This window comes from Symphalangus syndactylus, chromosome 5 (genome assembly GCF_028878055.3).
Source record: "Symphalangus syndactylus isolate Jambi chromosome 5, NHGRI_mSymSyn1-v2.1_pri, whole genome shotgun sequence".
In the NCBI taxonomy this organism is placed as follows: domain Eukaryota; kingdom Metazoa; phylum Chordata; class Mammalia; order Primates; family Hylobatidae; genus Symphalangus; species Symphalangus syndactylus.
Window position 1 is genome coordinate 130,258,926 of NC_072427.2, and position 19,543 is coordinate 130,278,468.

Below are 19,543 nucleotides of genomic sequence, written 5' to 3' on the forward strand. Positions count from 1 at the left end.
GAGATGGCGCCATTGCACTCCAGCCTGGGTGACAGAGCGAGACTGTGTCTCAAAAAAAAAGAAGTAGAGAATCTGAGACTTACTGAAATTACCTAGGAAGGTAATTCTAAATAGAGATTTTTGGAAACAGCATGACACATAGATTGCCTAAATTTTGGATGACAAAAATAGTTCCTGGGTCCGTGTCAGGGAATATGCACTAGAATTTGGAAAAAAAAAAGGTTCACCCTTCATTACTATTAACTTACAGGTGGTGAAAGAAAACATAAAAAGAGAACCAGTTTCTAATTAGGGTGGAGATGGTATGGGTTGAAGTTGTAAATGAGGTTATAATGTAAGCGTTTGCCCTCCTTAGATCAGGGGATGGGGGAGGTTCAGTAAAAAGGGTTGGAGTGGGAAATAGCAGAGATGGATAAATTAAGGCTGCAGAGTGGGTATGAAAATTTGAGTACAGGTGACAGAAATGAGAGTTCGTACCAAGGTAATGATGTTGGTTAGTTGAAGTTTTCCAGCTAAGTTGTTTTTAGCTGTAATCTTGGCTTATTTTCCAGAACAACAAACGACTTGAGATCTTTGAATGCCATGGCCCTCGGGCAGTCAGCTGTCTTGCTACAGCTCAGGAAGGTGCCCGAAAACTGCTGGTCGTGGGGTCTTATGACTGCACCATTAGTGTACGTGATGCCCGGAATGGACTGCTCCTCAGAACTCTGGAGGGCCATAGCAAAACCATTCTTTGCATGAAGGCAAGTACAGTGCAAGAGAATAGGAGTTGTCTGGCACAAATAGAAGGGTTTTGAGGCCAGGCGGGGTGGCTCACGTCTGTAGTCCCAGCACTTTGGGAGGGTGAGGCAGGGGGATCACTTGAGCTCAGAAGTTTGAGACCAGCCAGGGCAACATGGCAAAACTCCATCTCTACAAAAAAAATACAAAAATTAGTGGGATGTTGTGGTGCGCACCTGTACTACTTATGAGGCTGAGGTGGGAGGATCACTTGAGCACTGAAGATAGAGGCTGCAGTGAGCCATGATTGTGCCACTGTACTCTAGCATGGGCAACAGAGTGAGACCTTGACTCAAGCAAAGCAAAACAAAACAAAGAAGGGTTTTAAATGACATTTCCCATGTTGTCTCATGCGTCATTTAGAAACACCACCTTGGAAAGAGCAAGGAGATTGCAAACCTTTTCTTTACACCAACATCACCAAGTGATGCACTTTCATCTGAGAAACAATGAGTGTATTTTGTTATAGTGTGGGTATACTTGAATGCCCTTCTAGGCTGCTTCATAATCATTCTGGAAAGGTAACAAACCTAATAATACATTGTCAGTTCATTAGCATGCTTTGTAGGGGGGTGTAAGTTTCAGCTGAGAAAATTTGTCTGAGAAACTTCTATACCTAGTTCATCGTGCTTATCTCAAAATAGGATGGAAATTAGAATTTGCCAATGTGTATTACAAGTTATAGAGAAAATTAAGAACCGTATACAGAATCTGACTTGTTTAATTTTTTTCTTTAAGGTGGTGAATGATCTCGTGTTCAGTGGCTCCAGTGATCAGTCAGTCCATGCCCACAACATTCACGTAAGCTATGTTGGTGTTGTGTAAAGAAACCTTGAATAAAATAATGGTTAAAGCTTGATGGTTTTCTTAAACCTCTTGCAATTTAAATTAAGCCCTTTATCCACCGAAGGGATTTGTAATCATCCCTATGCATATGCTCTTGGATAATATTGTGTAACTTAGAAATTCTACCTCATCAAAGTTTTTAATGGTGGACAGACTTTATGTAAGGTTTAGTTTGAATGCCTCATTTAAACTTGAAATAAACTGAGCAGCTGAGGCTTTCAGAAAGTGGATATGATATGTAGTTAAAATAGAACTAGTAAAAACAGCTGAGAGCTAGGCCCAATGGCTGTCACCTGTAATGCCAGCTACTCAGAAGGCTGAGGTGGGAAGATCACTTGAGGCCAGGAGTTTGAGACCAGCCTAGGCAAAATAGTGGCCCCATCTCTTAAAAAAAATTTTTTTTTAATTAGCTGGGCATGGCAGTGCATCCTATAATTCCAGCTACTCAGGAGGCTGAGGTGGGAGGATTGTTTGGGCCCAAGAGTTCAAGGCTGCAGTGAGCTATGATTGCACCACTGCACTCCAGCCTGGGTGACCAAGTGAGACCCCATTTCTTTCTTTCTTTTTTTTTTTTGAGATAGGGGTCTCACTTTGTCACCCAGGCTGGAGTGCAGTAGTGCGATCTTGACTCACTGCAGCCTCAACCTCCTAGGCTTAAGGGATCCTCCCACCTCAGGCCCCCAAGTAGCTGGGACTAATGGCGTGAGCCTCCATGCCTGGCTAATTTTTTCATATTTTTTGTAGAGATGAGGTCTCACCATGTTGCCCAGGCTGATCTTGAACTCCTGAGCTCAAGTGATCTGCCCACCTCGGCCTCCCAAAGTGTTGGAATTATAGGCGTGAGCCACTGCGCCCGGCCCGTGAGACACCCATCTCTTAAAAAAATGAACAAGAGAAACAGCTGAGAGACTGTTCTCAGGTCATAGAGGCAGCTTTTTGAAGCTCAGTTCCTGGTCCATAACCTCAGAATAATTCCCAACTGATAGACTTGTGGTCTAGATCCAGTGAAATGAAAAAAGCAAGAGTACTTGGAAAGCTGTAAATACAGATAGAGTTTTGGCCGCTTTCTTTCCATGACTAATATTAGAGTCTTTCCATGAGGATACAATCCATATATTTTGTATATGTAATAAATGATTGTGGGATACTTCTGCTATTAAAGTTAATACAATTGTATTAACTGTATTTGTACAGTTAATACAATTAATTGTGTTAACTGTATTTGTACAGTTAATACAATTAATTGTGTTAATTGTATGTGTACAGTATCCTCAGAATTATGCCTCTCAGAATTATAGAGTTATAACCAGGAAGGAGTCTCGAAAGTCAGTCTGGTGACTCTTACTTCTCTTCTGACATAGACTGGTGAGCTCGTGCGGATCTATAAAGGTCACAATCATGCAGTGACTGTGGTGAATATCCTAGGAAAAGTGATGGTGACTGCTTGCCTGGATAAATTTGTTCGTGTCTATGAATTACAGGTAGAATTTAGATTCAGTATTTTGCTTGAATGATTTGGGGAGATTGTCTATTTGGGTTTAGTGTTGATTTTTGATACAGTAAGGTGGGATGGAACTCAGGAATCTGTATTTTCACAAGCATTCTAGATAATCATGAAACAGCTGGCCTGTGGACTACAACTTTCAGAAACTGCTCTGAGATACTTGATCTGGGTCATGGGTGTCAAAACTTAATTTCTGGAGAGCAACTCCAGTCTCTTAAAACCTGTCTAGTTCTCCTTGTGTGCAGTTTCAAGTTTGAAACTCTGATTCTAACAAAATTGATTTTATTACTTCTAATTACCAGCTCTCTCCTTGAGTAGTAGAATGTAAAAGAAAAATTGCCTTTAGGTTATATTTCTGTTAGAATGCTACTAGTGCTTCCACTTAGTGCCTCAGGTGTGGTTTTAAACCTGCCAAAGGCCTTTAGGGACTGTATTTATTAAACGCAAGGTATAAGTAACTTCAATTCTCCTTCTTTTTTTTTTTTTTCTGCCTAAGTCTCATGATCGATTACAAGTTTATGGAGGACACAAAGACATGATTATGTGTATGACCATCCATAAAAGCATGGTGAGTGTTATTTGTCATGTAAGATACTTGCTTTTGAATGTGTTTGCTAAAAAATTCTTGTCACTTCCAAAAGTGACATCTGCTTCTGATATGCCTCATTGTTAAGTACCTTCCCATCTCTTGGCATAATAGGGAAGTAACCAGGGGACAGTGTTGAATATTCCATTGTCTATTAACAGCCAAAATTATTACAATAAAAATGGTAGCATCAACTACAGTTTAATAGAAGGTAAATTTAAGATGCTTCAAAAAATTGAGTGGTGCCTTTTCCAGAGACATGATCTGAATGGAACACTGGAATGGAGTCAGGAGATTTGGCCAGTGTGGCATGGTTACAGCAGATCTAAAAGTAGAAACCAACTCACGTAACCCTGCTAAGCCTTGTTTATTTTATTTTTAAGTTATGGAGTTGAACCAGAATGGATGTTTTCAGACTCTGAGTAGTAGAATCCTTTCTTTTCCAGGGAAATACAGGTGCCTAACATAGAGCACCCGATAGAAACCAGGGCTACCCCAGTTAAAGTATAAAGGACGAGTGGGTGACTCTGAGCCCTGCCATTCCTGTCTGCCCTGGTCCCGAGTGGCTTTCTAAGGAGCACAGCTGCAAAATACCTAGACTAGAAGATCTGGAAAATACTTTCCCATTCTCCTACTCTGGAGCTGGTTTTGATTTAGGTGTTTGTTTTCTTGTAGCTGCTGCAAGGAGCTTGTGACTCTTGTTTTGAGGGTGTTTTGTAGTTTGTGTGTATTTTGGTCTGATATTATAAACCTCTCTTTCTCCAGATTTACACTGGCTGTTATGATGGCAGTATTCAGGCCGTGAGGCTTAATCTGATGCAGAATTACCGCTGTTGGGTAAGGAGTGAAACTCTTCCTGTCACTGGACTTCTAGAGGTTGCTTCACCCTAGGCTAATTGATAGATCTTCATTATCATCAGTGTAGCATTTTTATATTTTAGCATCTACTTTATGCCTTACACTGTAGATCACAGATTGTCTCCTAGGTGGTGGTTTTGTTTTATTATAAAATCAATACATGCTTAGAAAACAACAGTACAGAAATATATGAAATAAAAAGTGGAAGTGCTTATTTTGGTAATGGCACTGCCCCCTCTACTCCCGCTCATCAGAGATTACTAGTGTTAATGGTTTGGTTTGTGTCCTCATTGGCTTTTGAGGAATAGGCAAATAAAAAAAATTTAAGGTCTTGTAAGTTCTAAACCTTAGTTCATCAGGCTGAATTGTGTGTTTTTTATTTTGGGGTTAGGACTGATGATTAACCCTTAAAATTTTCACACTATTTCTTATAAGCCTTAATTCTTTTTCGTCAGTTCTAACAATGGTAGCTTTTCCCTAAAACCCTAAGATCCTTTTCAGCATTGATGGTGTGAACTTGACACTCTCCATTTTAAAATTTGACTTTACGCTTGTCCACAGCTTAGTGACTTTTCAGCTCTTTACATATTACTGTCTTTGCTTTTTAATTTTCTCAGTGAAGGCAAGCAAAATCTAGTACAGTCCCTCTTTATCCAAGGGGGATACGGTCTATGTTTTTTTGATGTGATAATCAAGAGGGCTAAGTGACTAACAGGCGGTAGCGAATATAGTGTAGATATGTTGGACAAAGGGACAGTTCACATCTGGGTGAGATGGAGTGGGGTGGCAGGAGATTTCATCACACTGCTCAGAATAATGTGGAATTTAAAACTCAAGAATTGTTTATTTTGGGAATTTTCCAATTAATATTTTTGAAGATCAATTAACCACAGGTAACTAAAACCTCAGAAAGTGAAATCATGGATAAGGAGGCACTACTGAATGACAGGATCCAGAGTACACAAATAGAGTTAATCTATAGAGAGAAATGGGGAAGATACCTCTGGCTTTATAGAGAGAAGGATGTAGTAGTACTGACAGAGGAAAAACTTAATTTTGCATTACTTTTTTTTGTTTGTTTTTTGAGACAGAGTCTCACTCTGTTGCCCAAGCTGGAGTGCAATGGCACGATCTCAGCTCACTGCAACCTCTGCCTCCAGGATTCAAGCAATTCTTCTGCCTCAGCCTCCCTAATAGCTGGGAACACAGGCGCCCGCCACCACACCCGGCTAATTTTTGTGCTTTTAGTAGAGACAGGGTTTCACCATGTTGGCCAGGCTGGTCTTGAACTCCTGACCTTGTGAACCACCTGCCTCGGCCTCCCAAAGTGCTGGGATGACAGGCATGAGCCACCGTGCCCGGCCTGCATTACTTTTAAGAAATAAACATGTGTTCGAATTAGAATCACAAGACTTTACCAACAAGCCTGTAGGGAAAAGCCAAGACAGAGAGTCTTTATGCTTCCTTGTTTTTCTTTTCTTTTCTTTTCTTTTGAGACAGGGTCTTGTTATGTTACTCAGGCGGGAGTGCAGTGGTGTGGTCACAACCGTCACTGCAGCTTCAACCTCCCAGGCTCAAGCAATCATCCCACCTCAGCCTCCCTGGTAGCTGGGACTACAGGCATGTGCCACTATGCCCAGCTAATTTTTGTATCTTTTTTTTTTTTTTGAGACGGAGTCTCGCTCTGTCGCCCAGGCTGGAGTGCAGTGGCGCGATCTCGGCTCACTGTAAGCTCCGCCTCCTGGGTTCACGCCATTCTCCTGCCTCAGCCTCTCCGAGTAGCTCGGACTACAGGCGCCCGCCACCACGCCCAGCTAATTTTTTTTGTATTTTTAGTAGAGACGGGGTTTCACCGTGGTCTCGATCTCCTGACCTGGTGATCCACCCACCTCGGCCTCCCAAAGTGCTGGGATTACAAGCGTGAGCCACCACACCCGGCCTTTGTATCATTTTTATTGTTTATTTTTTTCTGAGACGGAGTCTCGCTCTGTTGCCCAGGCTGGAGTGCAGTGGCGCAATCTTAGCTCACTGCAGCCTCCACCTCCCAAATTCCAGTGATTCTCCTGCCTCAGCCTTCGGGATAGCTGAGATTACAGGCACATGCCACACGCCTGGCTAATTTTTGTATTTTTAGTAGAGTCAGGTTTCACCATGTTGGCCAGGCTGGTCTTGAACTCCTGACCTCAGGTGATCCGCCCGCCTCGGCGTCCCAAAGTGCTAGGATTACAGGCGTGAGCCACCACGCCCAGCCTGTATTTATTTATTTTTGGTAGAGAAAGGATCTCACTATGTTGCCCAGGCTGGTGTCGAACTCCTGGGCTGAAGTGAACCACCCACCTGGGCCTCCCAAAGTGCTGGGATTACAGAGTGTAATCCCACTGAGCCACCACTTAGGAAGCATAAGACACTAGCTTATGCTTTCTAATACATGAAATTAAGCCACGTTTATAAGTAAAATTATAGCTTAAAAAAATAAGTAGGTATTCATAAGATTGAGATTCAAGTGACAGAGGTTGTGAGTAAAGTCAGGCTTCCATGGCAAACACAGTATTCTACAATAAATATTTCCACAAATGTAGTTTTCTTTATCAGACATTTTTATTTTCACATTTACATTCAACAGTTCTTAGAATTGTTAAAAATAGCCCTTTCGGGCCAGGTGTGGTGGCTCACACCTGTAATCCCAGCACTTTGGGAGGCCAAGGTGGGCAGATCACTTGAGGTTGGGAGTTCGAGACCAGCCTGACCAACATGGTGAAACCCTGTCTTTACTAAAAAAAAAAAAAAAAAAAATACAAAAATTAACTGGGCGTGGTGGTGCACGCCTGTAATCCCAACTACTTGGGAGGCCGAGGCAGGAGAACTGCTTGAACCCGGGGGGCAGAGGTTGCAGTGAGCCGAGATCGTGCCACCACACTCCAGCCTGGGCAACAAGAGTGAAACTCCATCTCAAAAAAAAAGGGCTCTTTCGGTATTATAGGAAAGGTATTTGCCTTTTGTATTGAATAAACTAAGATAGAAACTCAATTTTATGATGGCAACATAAAAAAATACAGTTTAAACAGAATTTTATGGTAATTTATCCATAAATATTTGCTGGCCTTTTCCTGATTTAAGAAGTTGTAATTGCTACATTAGTGCTGTGCCCTCTCAAAATATCAAAAGATTCTTCCAGTATTTTCAAGATTCCTCATTATACTGATATTTTAGTTGCCTTGGCTTTGTTGTCTTTTCTAGCCAAGAATAAATTTAAAATAAGGGGCTGGCTTTTTTCTTTCATAGTGCTTATGGGATCCAGGTGGGGGCTGTTCTGATTCACGTTCACTGCACCCTTTTTCACCGAGTCTCCTCATTTTCTTTCTCTCCAGTGGCATGGTTGCTCTCTGATATTTGGCGTTGTAGATCATTTAAAACAACACTTGCTGACCGACCACACTAATCCCAACTTCCAGACTCTGAAATGTCGCTGGAAGAACTGCGATGCTTTTTTCACTGCTAGGAAAGGATCCAAACAGGTACATTAGTGGGACTTGAGGTTTGCCTGGGATTCAGTAGACTGCTCAGAGCAGGGGCTAGCAAACCTTGCTTTATTATTGAGAATTGCCATATATAGGGAGGGCCTAGGGTTTTTTCTTTTTATGATTCAGAGATTTGGGGGGTAGCTTAATGAAGTTGCAAATGAAGAATTAGGTCATTTTTGAGAAAGGGCCTGAAGAGAATGTTTCAGATGTTTCAAATCCAGTAACTGAACCTGGAGATTTATTACAGTCCTCTTGTGCTGAGACAACAACTCACCTTTAAGTACATGGTTTCATGTAAGTTAGCAAAGTGCTGGCTCCTAACTACCTTTCCTGTCTGGATCCTAGGTGGAATGGACCCACGTGGCTTTCCTTGGCTTTGACTTTCTCCTGTCTTACTATTAACTTCTCTCTCATGGGCCCTTTTCCCTTCATTCCTAGGATGCTGCAGGACATATTGAACGACATGCTGAAGATGACAGCAAAATTGATTCATGAAGTTTTTTGCCTCCCATGTTGGGAAGTCATTAGTTGAACTATTTTCACATTGGCCCCCCACACAGGCCACTCTCTTCCCTTCCTCGGTGAAGCAAGGAAGGAGAAAGTGGTTACTAGCCAGGCATACCCCTAGCATAAGTCTGGGCAGCTCTATGGGATGATAGATTACACTTTTAAGTTCTTGCTGGAGGTTTTAAATAGATTTAGACAGATGTTAAGGAACCATACTCCTCTGGGATAGCATGGCATATAGTGATTTATGCTACTTGCATTCTCCAGATGTTTATTAAAGATACAGATCCTAATTGGTTACCCAGTTTGACCCTAATCATATGTATACTTTATTGATTTCAGTTTGCAATTTTTAGTTTATGTTCTTAAGATGGTTTAAACCTATAGTCAGGCTTTTAAGTACAAGTTTGTTTAAGTGCTAGACTTTCAGGATCAGTTTTAATTTCTCCATTTGTAATAGCTGGGTATTTAAACTGTAAGGAAATAGTTTTCTTAACAATTATGTGCAGTGTGTGTCACTTTTCTTGCTTTATAGATAGAGCTGACTTTAAGTGCTAAAGGACACAGTAGATTTTTGACAAACAGTGGCTGCTCTGCTGACTATCTTTTAGGAATTCAGAAAGCAAATCACATAGTGACAAGTCCTTACAGACACCACTTCCTAGTAAACCTCTGTAAATGTGGATAGAAAGCTCAGTGTGAGGCAGTGCGTAGACCTAACGTCTACCTTTACGTCTGCTGTTGAACCTGGGCACTACCTGCTACAGATCCTGTCAGGCTGTTGAACTGGAGGTGTACCTTTATCTTCCTTTCTAGTGTCTGACCCTGCAAGCCTAATGTTGGTTTGAACCCTTTTGGTTTGTTCAGTTGCCAGCCTCCATCTCTCCCACTGTATGGCCGTGCCTAGACTGATGGCAGCCATCGAGTATTCCTCTGGGCTCACGGGGTGTTTTCCACCCCCCTGCAGCACCTAAGATGGTGGGGGAGAGGGGGTTAGAATAAAGCATCTGAATACAGTTTTTAGGACCTCAAGCAGACTTCCTAGAGACTTGTTTCTGAGACAGTTCTTTGCCTTCACTTCCCTGCTAGCTGGGAAAGAAGACTGGAGCAGAGACTCTGCCTGGCCACTGAGAACAGCCAAATTCACAAACCCTCAGTGGGGCTTTGTTTTTGGATTTTCTCCGGACTCATCAGTAAACCTGTAGAAGTGTTGCTTTCCAGCATTTTGTTTCTGGATCCTCAAAACTCAGAAAGTGGCCGGGCATGGTGGCTCACGCCTGTACTCCCAGCACTTTGGGAGGCTGAGGCAGGCAGAACACCTGAGGCTAGGAGTTGGAGACCAGCCTGGCCAACATGGCAAAACCCCGTCTCTACTAAAAATACAAAAAGCTGGGCGTGGTGGTGTGCACCTGTAATCCCAGCTGCTCAGGAGGCTGAGGCAGGAGAATCGCTTGAACCCGGGAGGCAGAGATTGCAGTGAGCCAAGATCGCGCCACTACACTCCAGCCTGGTGACAGAGTGAGACTCCGTCTAAAAAAAAAAAAAAAAAAAACCACTCAGAAAGCTTCTTCAGAGAGATAAAATAAGGGGGAGGAGCCCAGGGCCACATACCAAGCTTTGGGACATGGTGCCTCATGCTCTCTGGGATTACAGAGCATCCAGGTCTGTCTTCACCCCTGTTAATGCACACACATCCACTCACATGTCTTCCCTCAGGCTATCGGGCAGGGGGACTTCACCAGGGGGTTCATGGATAGGCTTCAAGAGGGTCTGTGAGCCCCCAGAAATTGTGTGTGAGACTGAGTATGTGTTGTTTTTTCCAGGAAAGGCTCCAGTGGTTCTTACTTGATCCAAAAAATGTCAAGAATTAATCTAGGAGGCCTGGCCTGGTGGCTCACACCTGTAATCCCAGCACTTTGGGAGGCCGAGGCGGGTGGATCACTCAAGGTCAGGCATTCCAGACCAGCCTGGCCAACATAGTGAAAACCCGTCTCTACTAAAAATACAAAAATTAGCTAGGTGTGGTGGCATGTGCCTGTAGGTCTCAGCTACTCAGGAGGCTGAGACAGGAGAATCACTTGAACCCTGGAGGTAGATGTTGCAGTGAGCCAAGATCATACCACTGCACTCCAGCCTGGGCGACAGAGTGAAACTCCACCTCAAAAAAAAAAAAAAAAAAAAAAAAAAAAAGGGTTAATCTAGGAGATAAAGAATGGCCTAGTACTAGATAATAAATGGCCCCACAAGCTCTTGACTTCTGTCCTTGGTGAAAGCCATTTTGTTAACCACACTAGTGAGATTTACATGATGCTTAATGGAGAACAGAGAAGATCTTGTTGCAAAAGGTGTATTAAATATTTGTGCTGTTCCTGTATGAGATTAAGAAGCTTTTCCCACCTCTCACCCCTATTTCCTATAACGATATCCAGAGAAGCCAAGCTGTTCTGTGCGTTTGGGAATGGTCATTTCCCAGGAAAATGCATTTGGATTGATGACTAAACCTGGCCCTTTTCTCTGGACTGTACTGAAGCCGCATTTTCACGCTGGCTGGCAGTGTGCTGAGAGAGCCTCAAATGCTCTGCGGCATGGTGCCCTTCTGCCCTGCCTGAGGATATATCGAAAAGATGAGAGTGAAGGAGCCTTTGTGCAGCAGGAAAAGGGTAGGTGGGGTGTTGGGCAGTTGTGGGGAACTTCTGAGAGTATTACAGACTGGTAGAATCAGTAAGAACTCTGATTTGGACTTCGCTTTGGTGGAACTGTGCGCCTATATCTGCCTGTGTGTGTGCAAGTGTGCAGGTTCCTTTGTATGTATGTATACGTGTGGGAACCTGTGTTTGTCATATTTTTCTTCATTTCACAAAGGCTTTTTCTGAAGCAGTGGCAGTAATGCATTTGTTTCAAGAACATGTGAAATTCGTTTAACGCCAGATTAGTGTGTTACCCAAAATGAACCGTTCTAGCCCTCTATTAAGAAATAAAGGGGCCATAAGCATTTTGGCTGCTTATGGCTGCGTGTTACTACTTACAAGTATCTTGAAAATTATGCAGAACTTTGCCTTCTTTTTTTAATGTCTTCCACAATGTTGTGACTGATTATAACCCTGTTTCCCCTCAGAGAAGAACTATGGCTCAGGGATCTGTGTTGACTCTGGCATTTAGTGACTTTGTGAAGGAAGGAAACCATTAAATGACCTGACAAAAACTGACTAATGTCTTTAAAGTAGTTGGAGCCACTTTTAGAATGTTATTCTCGGTTGCTTTTGTCTAATTCTAATGGCTTAAAGCCAAGAAAACCGTAGTATAAATCTTTTTGTGTACCTATGCTAGTGTTTAAATGGCAGTTTGTTGTGATAAAGTATCAGTCACTTCAAGTTTTCTGTGAAAGTTTTTAATTAGGTTAAAAATAATTTTGGCATACCTCTCTACTCAGTTTATAAAGCAGTTCCACACAATGCAAACAAAACTCTAACAGCAAAGGTTATCTTGACCTGATGTTACTTGAATCTGAGAGAAAGTCATTACTTACTACTGCACTCCTGCTTTTGTGGGAAAAATTTTTTTCTTCCCCAGAAGAGTTAACAGTTGAGTGTTCAGCTCCTGACTTACCTTTAATTTAGAGGCAATATTATTACTGTTTAAGTGATTATTTGCTTAACACAGGTTTTATTTTGTCTTTTTTCTGGTAGATTATACAATGGACAACTTTAGTGATGAGGCATGTGGATGATTTGGTGGGAGTAGGTATATACTTAGTGGAATGGTATATTTTATGGAAGAGAATTCATTGGAGGTGAGATTGAAGTATATTGTGAAGTGGGATTTGAACAGCACATATGCTCTGGTTTGCTCAAATAATTGCAGTTTATGCTTACATCTAAATTTTGTTTCTGTTACCTAAACGGGAGCTTCTAGAATTATGAAGGCCATACCTGCCCCATTTATAAAATAATGGTTTTATCCCTGCCCCCAAATCATCAGGTCCCTCTGGTTTAAGAGAAGTGGTCTAATAGGAATAGAAGTTGTGGTGGAGGTGATTTGGGATAGACTAGGTTTCCTTATGCAAGTGGATGTGAGCTCCTCATAGAAACCAGACCTACTGTATTAGACAGTAACCTCTAACCTCCAAGCCCAAGTATATGGCCGTGCTGGGTTACCTGGTGACTAAATTTCCCAGATTCACTCTAAATTCAAGGTAGTGACCCAAATAATTTGGGAGAGGAGGGGGTCAAGGAGGAAAAGCTGTTGAAAATCTCTCTCCTATTTAAGAGAAATATATGCCCTAGAGCTGCTCCAGCACCCTTGGTTTCTGATTTTTTTAATATTGAATATGGATTGGAAGAATGAAATCAGATGACACCTGACTGCAAAAACGTTTATAAGCAAATAGCCTTCTTACATTTTGGTATAAAGCTGTGAACTTCGTAACTTTGTAAAGCAAGATATAAAGCAAATACAAGAGGAAAATAAAGTACTTTTACTAATTGACAGTTGACTTTCGTTACCTTGTCTGCACATTCGTGGTCAGCCCTTTCCATGTTGGCTTAGCGAGGAAGGAGACTGGGTGGAAAACACAGGATGCTTATAGCTATGCCGCAGGCCATGGTCCAGAGAAGTTTAGCAAACAGCTGCGTTCAGGGTTTTGTCCACGGTCATACGACAGGTCAGTTAGTGAGCAGAGGAGCTAGGATGGCTCAATCTCCACTCCATTACATTCAGGTAAACGGCCCCTCCCGTTGCACATGACCCATTTATTCTTGATGTCTTTTACAGCAACAACTATTCCTCTGCCTCCCTTTTATGTCTTGGAAAGTATCTGAGCCATTCTTATGCTCAAGAAATAGCAATAGGCATGATTAAAGGGGGTTCAAGATTTTGTTTTTTGTGTGTTTTTCATTGTTCTCTTCTAGGTGATAGGTGAGTGTATGATTGGAAGCCATTCAGGCATGCTATGGCTGATATCTAAATGTGAGACAACAAAACACAAGGGGACCAGCCATATACATGCCTTTATTTAGATCAGCTTTTTTCAAAATGCAGCCAAACTTACGAGTTGGACAGCCCAAAGTAACCAGCCCTATTCCACTGAGTTAGTTTACCCCACAGCAGGCCTCTCCTAAAATAACCAGGCAGAACCCAGTGCTGGTTTGGTTCCTGGCCCATGGTGGGACAGCGTGAAGGTGATGGAGGGCTCTAGCACAAGGAGGTGCTGAGTGCCACTGGCAGGGGCTTTTGCAGACAGCCTAGAGCAAGGTAAGCAGGAGCACTCGCTTCAGAATCGAGGCCGCTTGGACCAGAGGCAGGCACTTTCCTCCACATGGCAAAGGGACAAGGGTTTGTTCTTCCTACCTCATTGCTTTACTGAAGGGTCAGGCTAGGCATGACCGATCAAGGATGGGTAGGGGGTAAAATGGAGGAGGAACATGACTGATGAGGTGCCTGGAAGCCTATAGGGGTGTAGCTGCTGGGTCCTTTGAGGTAAGTGGCTTTGGAAATAGAGGGTGAAACTGAAATCCTGAGTGATCTTGCATGGCTTTGGATGAGGCCTGGTTCAGGCATACATGGTGAGCTGCAGCCACTGAAAGAAGTCCCAAGATCAGAATGTACATCAGAAAAGAGTGACCCCCGCCCTAGGAATCTTATGGGGCAAGAGGAAAGGGAACAGTCTCAGCAGGTCAGACCCCCGGAAGATTTTCCACGAAGCAGTGGCTTACTGTTTCCTTTCTCCTAGATCTTCCCTAAGAAGGTGCATGTTTTCCCGCGTCAAGTGACTGGGGGAGCAGAGGTCCTTTTGGGCCTCAAGCGCATGTGTCCTGGGAGCCCGCTGAGCCTCCCTCCATGTTCTGTTCCTGTCCCTTCCCTCCACCACTGTGTGGAAATGAGCACACCCTGGGTCCATTCCGCCCCGTTGACCCCTCCACCTTGAGTTTTAATGTGTAGGGGGAATGTGCTGTGCCTATGCTTTACCTCCAGAACGTTGAGTTTGATGATACCATCTCCATCCTTGTCAAATGCATGAAAAGCTCCTGTGAAAGAATGCACAGGCCAGAGGCCAGTTACAGGCGCACTCTGCCTCTACTGCTGTAACTTCCCCTCAGAGGACCATGTGCCCAGTGCTGTCCCTCATCAGCACAAAGATCTGCAGGCAGAGAATCACCAGTAACCCTCCCTTTGCCATCCCATTCTGGGCCTAAAGAGGGCATTGGCCCTTGTTCAGCCTGGATGGAGCAGACTGGAGATTATCAGGTGAGATGCCTGTTGCCACAACTGCCCCTGCAAGAGAGCAGAGGGCAGCCCCCCTCCCCCACTTACTGAACATGCCCTCCAGCCTGACGAAGCAGCAGATGAAACTGTCAAAGTTGATGTTCATGTGTTTGTCTGCGTACCGCATGGTAATGATGTCGTAGAGCTGGTTGTTAAGGTGGAATCCTGTGGAGGGGACCATGTTAGAGGTGGATGTGGAGCTGGAGGCCTTGGGCCTGCCTTCTGTTTTCCCTGCCTCTCGGCCACTCTGTGACCTGGGAAGGGAAAGTGAGAAGCCCTTTCCCTCTCCTTTCTCTAGTGGGGCCCTAGTAGCCTAGTCCGCTCCCATTCCTGCTCCCACCGCCTCAGGTCCACATCCCTGCCACCCCTTCCTTCTCAGCAACCTGCGTCGTTGACTGCATTTCGCATCTCGTAGCTGTTGATGGTGCCGGACTGGTCTGTGTCATAGTGTTTGAAAATTTTCTGGCAATAGAAAATTTGAGGATGGAGGTTACACACTGAATCTCCAAATCAACCCCATTCTTGACTCCCACACTTCATTTTTTCTTCCCACCTGCCAGGCCTTAATCTTGTTCCAGAGGTGGTGGAACTCCTGCAGATTGAGCTTTCCAGAGCCATCTGTCTGGAGGAGGGAGGTCAGGGCTACACAACACACAGCACACAGCAAAATCCCCCTGGATTTGGAGGGAGGGTCTAGGAGACTCCGCTTGGGCTGTCCTACCCACTGCCCTGTTGTGGTATTTAACCCTCCCCTCCACTCCGCCACCAGTCAGAGACTGCACCTACTCTATAACGCAGGGAGCCGCTCTCCTAAGGACCACTTTTGCTTGGGCAGGATCCCAGGCCTGAGAGAAGCACAGGGTTTAGGGCAGTTACAACCCAACGTCCTCCACTTCTGCCTCTAACAACCCCTTTCAGAGGAGTATCCAAGATGTTCTGAATCAGGGTCTCCTTAAGTTTCCCTGGGCACAAATTAGGGCCCTTTGCCTGACTGGGCACCCTGTATGTTGCCTTGGCCCCTGTGGGCTGATGACAGGGTCGGGAAGGGGCGGCAGGAAGGATACATCCATGAGCGCAATCATGCTACGGCAAGACTCCAGTGTGAACCCGTGTGTCTTCAGGTCCTTGTCTGGGGGAATGGAGAAGAGTGAGCAGCTGCTTTGAGACAATGGGACTCCCCAGCCACCCCACCCCCCATTTGGTTTGAGCAACTCACGTTTGTTCACGACTGTGTTAAGGACCTTCTTGAGCTCATCTGCACAGATCTCCATGTCCTGAAGAGGAAGGGAGAGGAGGATCATGGTTCAGGAGTACAGCAGCTCCTGGCGCAGACACTTTGCAAAACAAATTCCTGTCGGTGCTATTATGTCATGGGAAGCTGGAGCTCTTCTGAGGAAGACGGGGGGCCAGATACTGCACCTCAGCTATCGGGACCACCATGGGCAGCTCAGAGCAAAAAGCCCTCTGAGCCCCCCAGCAGTCCAAAACTCAAGGGCTTGTGGATTTGCATGCTACACACACATCCCCTGGCTCCACCAAAGTCCAAAATGACCTCTACCAAACAATAATGAAATAATTGGTAATCTGAGCAGTTAATCCAGGAGAGAAGGAAGCACCTGTGGGCGTCCTGGGCTTGGAGGTACTCACATCTCCTGCTATCTGCTTGAAAATGTTCTGGAATTGTTGCTGTTCCTCACTTTCCTGGTCAGAGCTGCGAGGCTGTGGCTGTGGAGGCACAAAGGAAAACTGGTTCACAGGGGTCAGAGGTGCACAGGCCTGTGAGGCAAGCTCCTCTGGGCCAAGGGAGCCAAGTGCCTAAAACGGCCGGAGGTGGCAGCAGGAGCTGGGGACAGGGGCAAATGCAGACCTGGTGAGCTGGAGTGAGACACATCGAGGCCTCAGGGACTCTTCACACCTCTCTAGCCCTGACGCCCCCAGCCAAAGGAGATGTGGTGGCCATGCAGACACAGCCTCCTCCCCGCCACCCGTCCCCACCCGCAAGAGCCCCCTCCACCATCCCAGGCCTGACCATTCCAACTAAAGGTGCCCGCAGGTCAAAGGTCTGACCGTTCTGATTCCTCCAGCCACCCTGTCATCAAGGCCAAGTCCTCAGAGAACCTCCCCTAGGCCCCACTGCATGAGGCCCCAGATAGGAGAGGGGCTCCCAGATAGAAGAGGGGCCCTGGATAGAAGAGGGGCCCCCGCATAGAAGAGGGGCCCTGGATTGGTCTGGAGATTTTTGCCTCTAAGGCTCACCTCCACTAAGCTCCCACTCCAATCTAACACCCTCCCGTGAGCTCTAGAGGACCCCATTTCTGATGTCAGCCCCACTTTTCTGCTCCTATTCTTTATCCCCCATTGTGAAATGCTCAAGGCCACCAGGAGACAAGAGTTGCGCCTCCGCTCTCAAGCTGGTTCTGTCTCAGCCTTTGCCTCCCCTTCTCCCTATCCTGGCTGGATCAGCTCCATGGGAGGCTCAGCCTGCCAGTCCACTCCTAGAATGGAACCCCCATCCTGGGATATTCACCCAAGCAGCAGCCCAAATTTCAGGGGAACTTGCTGAGAGAAAAGATCAGTGGGACAAATTCAAACCTCCAGATGTTCGAGACAAACTCCTGGGAAGCCTCCAGCCAGGAGGCTGTGTATCCCAAGCGCATAGGAAGCCCCTGTAGCGTGCTGGCCACCCCACCCATGCCATGTGCCCAGACACCTGTGAGGACTGCTTTTGCTTATCAGGGCTTGTTTTGCCTTTGCCCTCCTCTGACTCCTGGTCCACACCCAGCTCCTTGTTGCTGTTTGCTCTGTCCGAAACGAAGATGATGGGCTGGAGAGAGGAGGGAAGGAGGGAGGAGGCAGGAAGGAAGGGAGGATTACAGTCTGAACAGGCACACTGAGGCAGCACCTCTCTTGGAGCAGCTTTATCCAGTGAGAAGAGGAAAAGAATAGGCAGGAGCTCTTCAACCTCAGTTCAAGCTCTATCTCTGCCACTGACAAGCCGTGTGACTTCAGTTCTTTATCTTTTCATACCCACTCCATCCCTCCTCGTGGTAGAGTATTGAGAGCTCAGCATGTGAAATGCTAAGAATGCTAAAAGCAGCATGATCTAATGCAGTGATTGTCAAGTATTTTGTAGACTTTTTTTCCAGATGGAAACACTATTCAAATTAAATTTCCTGCAGAAACATGGTGTTTATAAAAACACGAGCTTCTCTGATTAATGAGAACAGAGCTCTTTGCCCTCAGCACCCCACATCACCATGGCAGCTACTGAGGCACCTCAAAGGAACCTCTACGACTCTGCAAAGTATAGATTGAAAAAGGACACGGATTAGTGGCATGGTCAGTGGGTGAGCCATCAGAACACTGGGCTGGAATCCCAGCCCTGCCCCTCATATAAGAAATATCCTCTCTGGCTGGGCACGGTGGCTCACTCTGTAATCCCAGCATTTTGGGAGGCCGAGGCAGGCAGATCACAAGGTCAGGAGATCGAGACCATCCTGGCTAACTGGGTGAAACCCCATCTCTACTAAAGATACAAAAAAATTAGCTGGGTGTGGTGGCGGGCACCTGTAGTCCCAGCTACTTGGGAGGCTGAGGCAGGAAAATGGCATGAACGTGGGAGGCAGAGCTCACAGCGAGCCGAGATCAAGCCACTGCACTCCAGCCTGGGCAACAGAGCGACACTCTGTCTCAAAAAAAAACAAAAAGAAATATCCTCTCTGGCCTCAGTTTACTCATCCTTTAATGGTAAAATCTGCTTTACCTCCTCATAGGGCTCTTGTGGGGATCAAATGAGATACTGAATGCAAAATCATACTGCAAAAACATTTAAGATGCTACACAAACAAGGGATATTTTCAAGACACGCTCGTGCAAGTGACGACGATATGAAAAGGACAGAGAGCGGCTGCTGCGTGGTGCCAACACTGTGGGTGCGGTGCACCTGTAGGGAAAGCCGGGGGAAGACAAGGCTGTGGGGATTGAGGCTGCAATGCAGAGAACAACGGGGCAGGCAGAGCCTCTCGGAGCAGAAAAGCAGCCCTCCCGGACTCAGGCGCCATTGCCCTTCCATGCTGCTCATCTAGGACAGCCCAAGCAGATAGACCCGTGGAAACGGCTCCCCAGCTTTGGCTCCCAGCAGGCCCCAGAGGCCTTGGCTTGCTCTGCCTTCTAAGCAGTGTCTTGCTCAAGCAGCTGAAGCTTGTGGGGATCCCAGAGCAAATGGAGGTCACAGTCTGAGGGGGGATGTGTAGGATGGATATGGTGTGGCCATGGAGCATCCCTGCCAGGCACACACTGGCAGGCGTGAGTGTGGGTCTGGACAACACAGGCCTTGAAGTGTAGGGGACTGGCACCAGAGAAAGAGGGCAAGAAACACAGGTTTTAGAGTAAACAGACATGGTTTCCAGTTCCATTTTCCCCACTCATTAGTTCTGTTCCTCGGGCAAGTTCACTTCTTTGAGTCTATCTCACCTGTGAAAGGGGAAAAATAAGAGCACCTACTTTGTAGATACTGTTATAATTGGGGGGAAAAAAAGAGAGAGACAGATTGACCCCAAGCACGGTGCCTGGAATGTGGTAGTGCCTGATGAGTGTCAGCTCTGGTCTGTGCCAGCACCAGTATCCGGAGGACCCCTGTGATGGATCCATCACCACCAGGCACCACCAGAAATGCTAGCA

The 19,543-nt window shown here is 45.5% G+C and overlaps 2 protein-coding genes across 15 annotated transcripts in view; one reads left to right on the plus strand and one right to left on the minus strand.

The window, feature by feature from the left end:
- ZNF106 (zinc finger protein 106) overlaps positions 1-13,087 on the plus strand; it is a 77,289-nt gene extending 64,202 nt beyond the window's left edge. For all 10 annotated transcript variants that reach the window (XM_055278851.2, XM_055278852.2, XM_055278853.2 and 7 more), the window contains 7 exons: positions 552-743; positions 1,519-1,581; positions 2,988-3,107; positions 3,627-3,698; positions 4,482-4,553; positions 7,943-8,089; positions 8,534-13,087. In XM_055278851.2, coding sequence (XP_055134826.2) covers positions 552-743; positions 1,519-1,581; positions 2,988-3,107; positions 3,627-3,698; positions 4,482-4,553; positions 7,943-8,089; positions 8,534-8,590 — 723 coding nt within the window. In that variant the 3' untranslated portion in view covers positions 8,591-13,087. The remainder of the gene's footprint in view (positions 1-551; positions 744-1,518; positions 1,582-2,987; positions 3,108-3,626; positions 3,699-4,481; positions 4,554-7,942; positions 8,090-8,533) is intronic.
- Positions 13,088-13,589: 502 nt separating this feature from the next.
- Positions 13,590-19,543, minus strand: part of CAPN3 (calpain 3) — a 62,227-nt gene continuing 56,273 nt past the window's right edge. For 3 of the 5 annotated variants that reach the window (XM_055278872.2, XM_055278871.2, XM_055278874.2), the window contains 9 exons: positions 17,574-17,687; positions 16,511-16,588; positions 16,080-16,137; positions 15,928-15,992; positions 15,417-15,485; positions 15,247-15,325; positions 14,912-15,028; positions 14,567-14,625; positions 13,590-14,177 (listed from right to left, as the gene is read on the minus strand). In XM_055278872.2, coding sequence (XP_055134847.1) covers positions 14,151-14,177; positions 14,567-14,625; positions 14,912-15,028; positions 15,247-15,325; positions 15,417-15,485; positions 15,928-15,992; positions 16,080-16,137; positions 16,511-16,588; positions 17,574-17,687 — 666 coding nt within the window. In that variant the 3' untranslated portion in view covers positions 13,590-14,150. The remainder of the gene's footprint in view (positions 14,178-14,566; positions 14,626-14,911; positions 15,029-15,246; positions 15,326-15,416; positions 15,486-15,927; positions 15,993-16,079; positions 16,138-16,510; positions 16,589-17,573; positions 17,688-19,543) is intronic. The other 2 variants (XM_055278873.2, XM_063639568.1) reach the window with 1 other exon arrangement.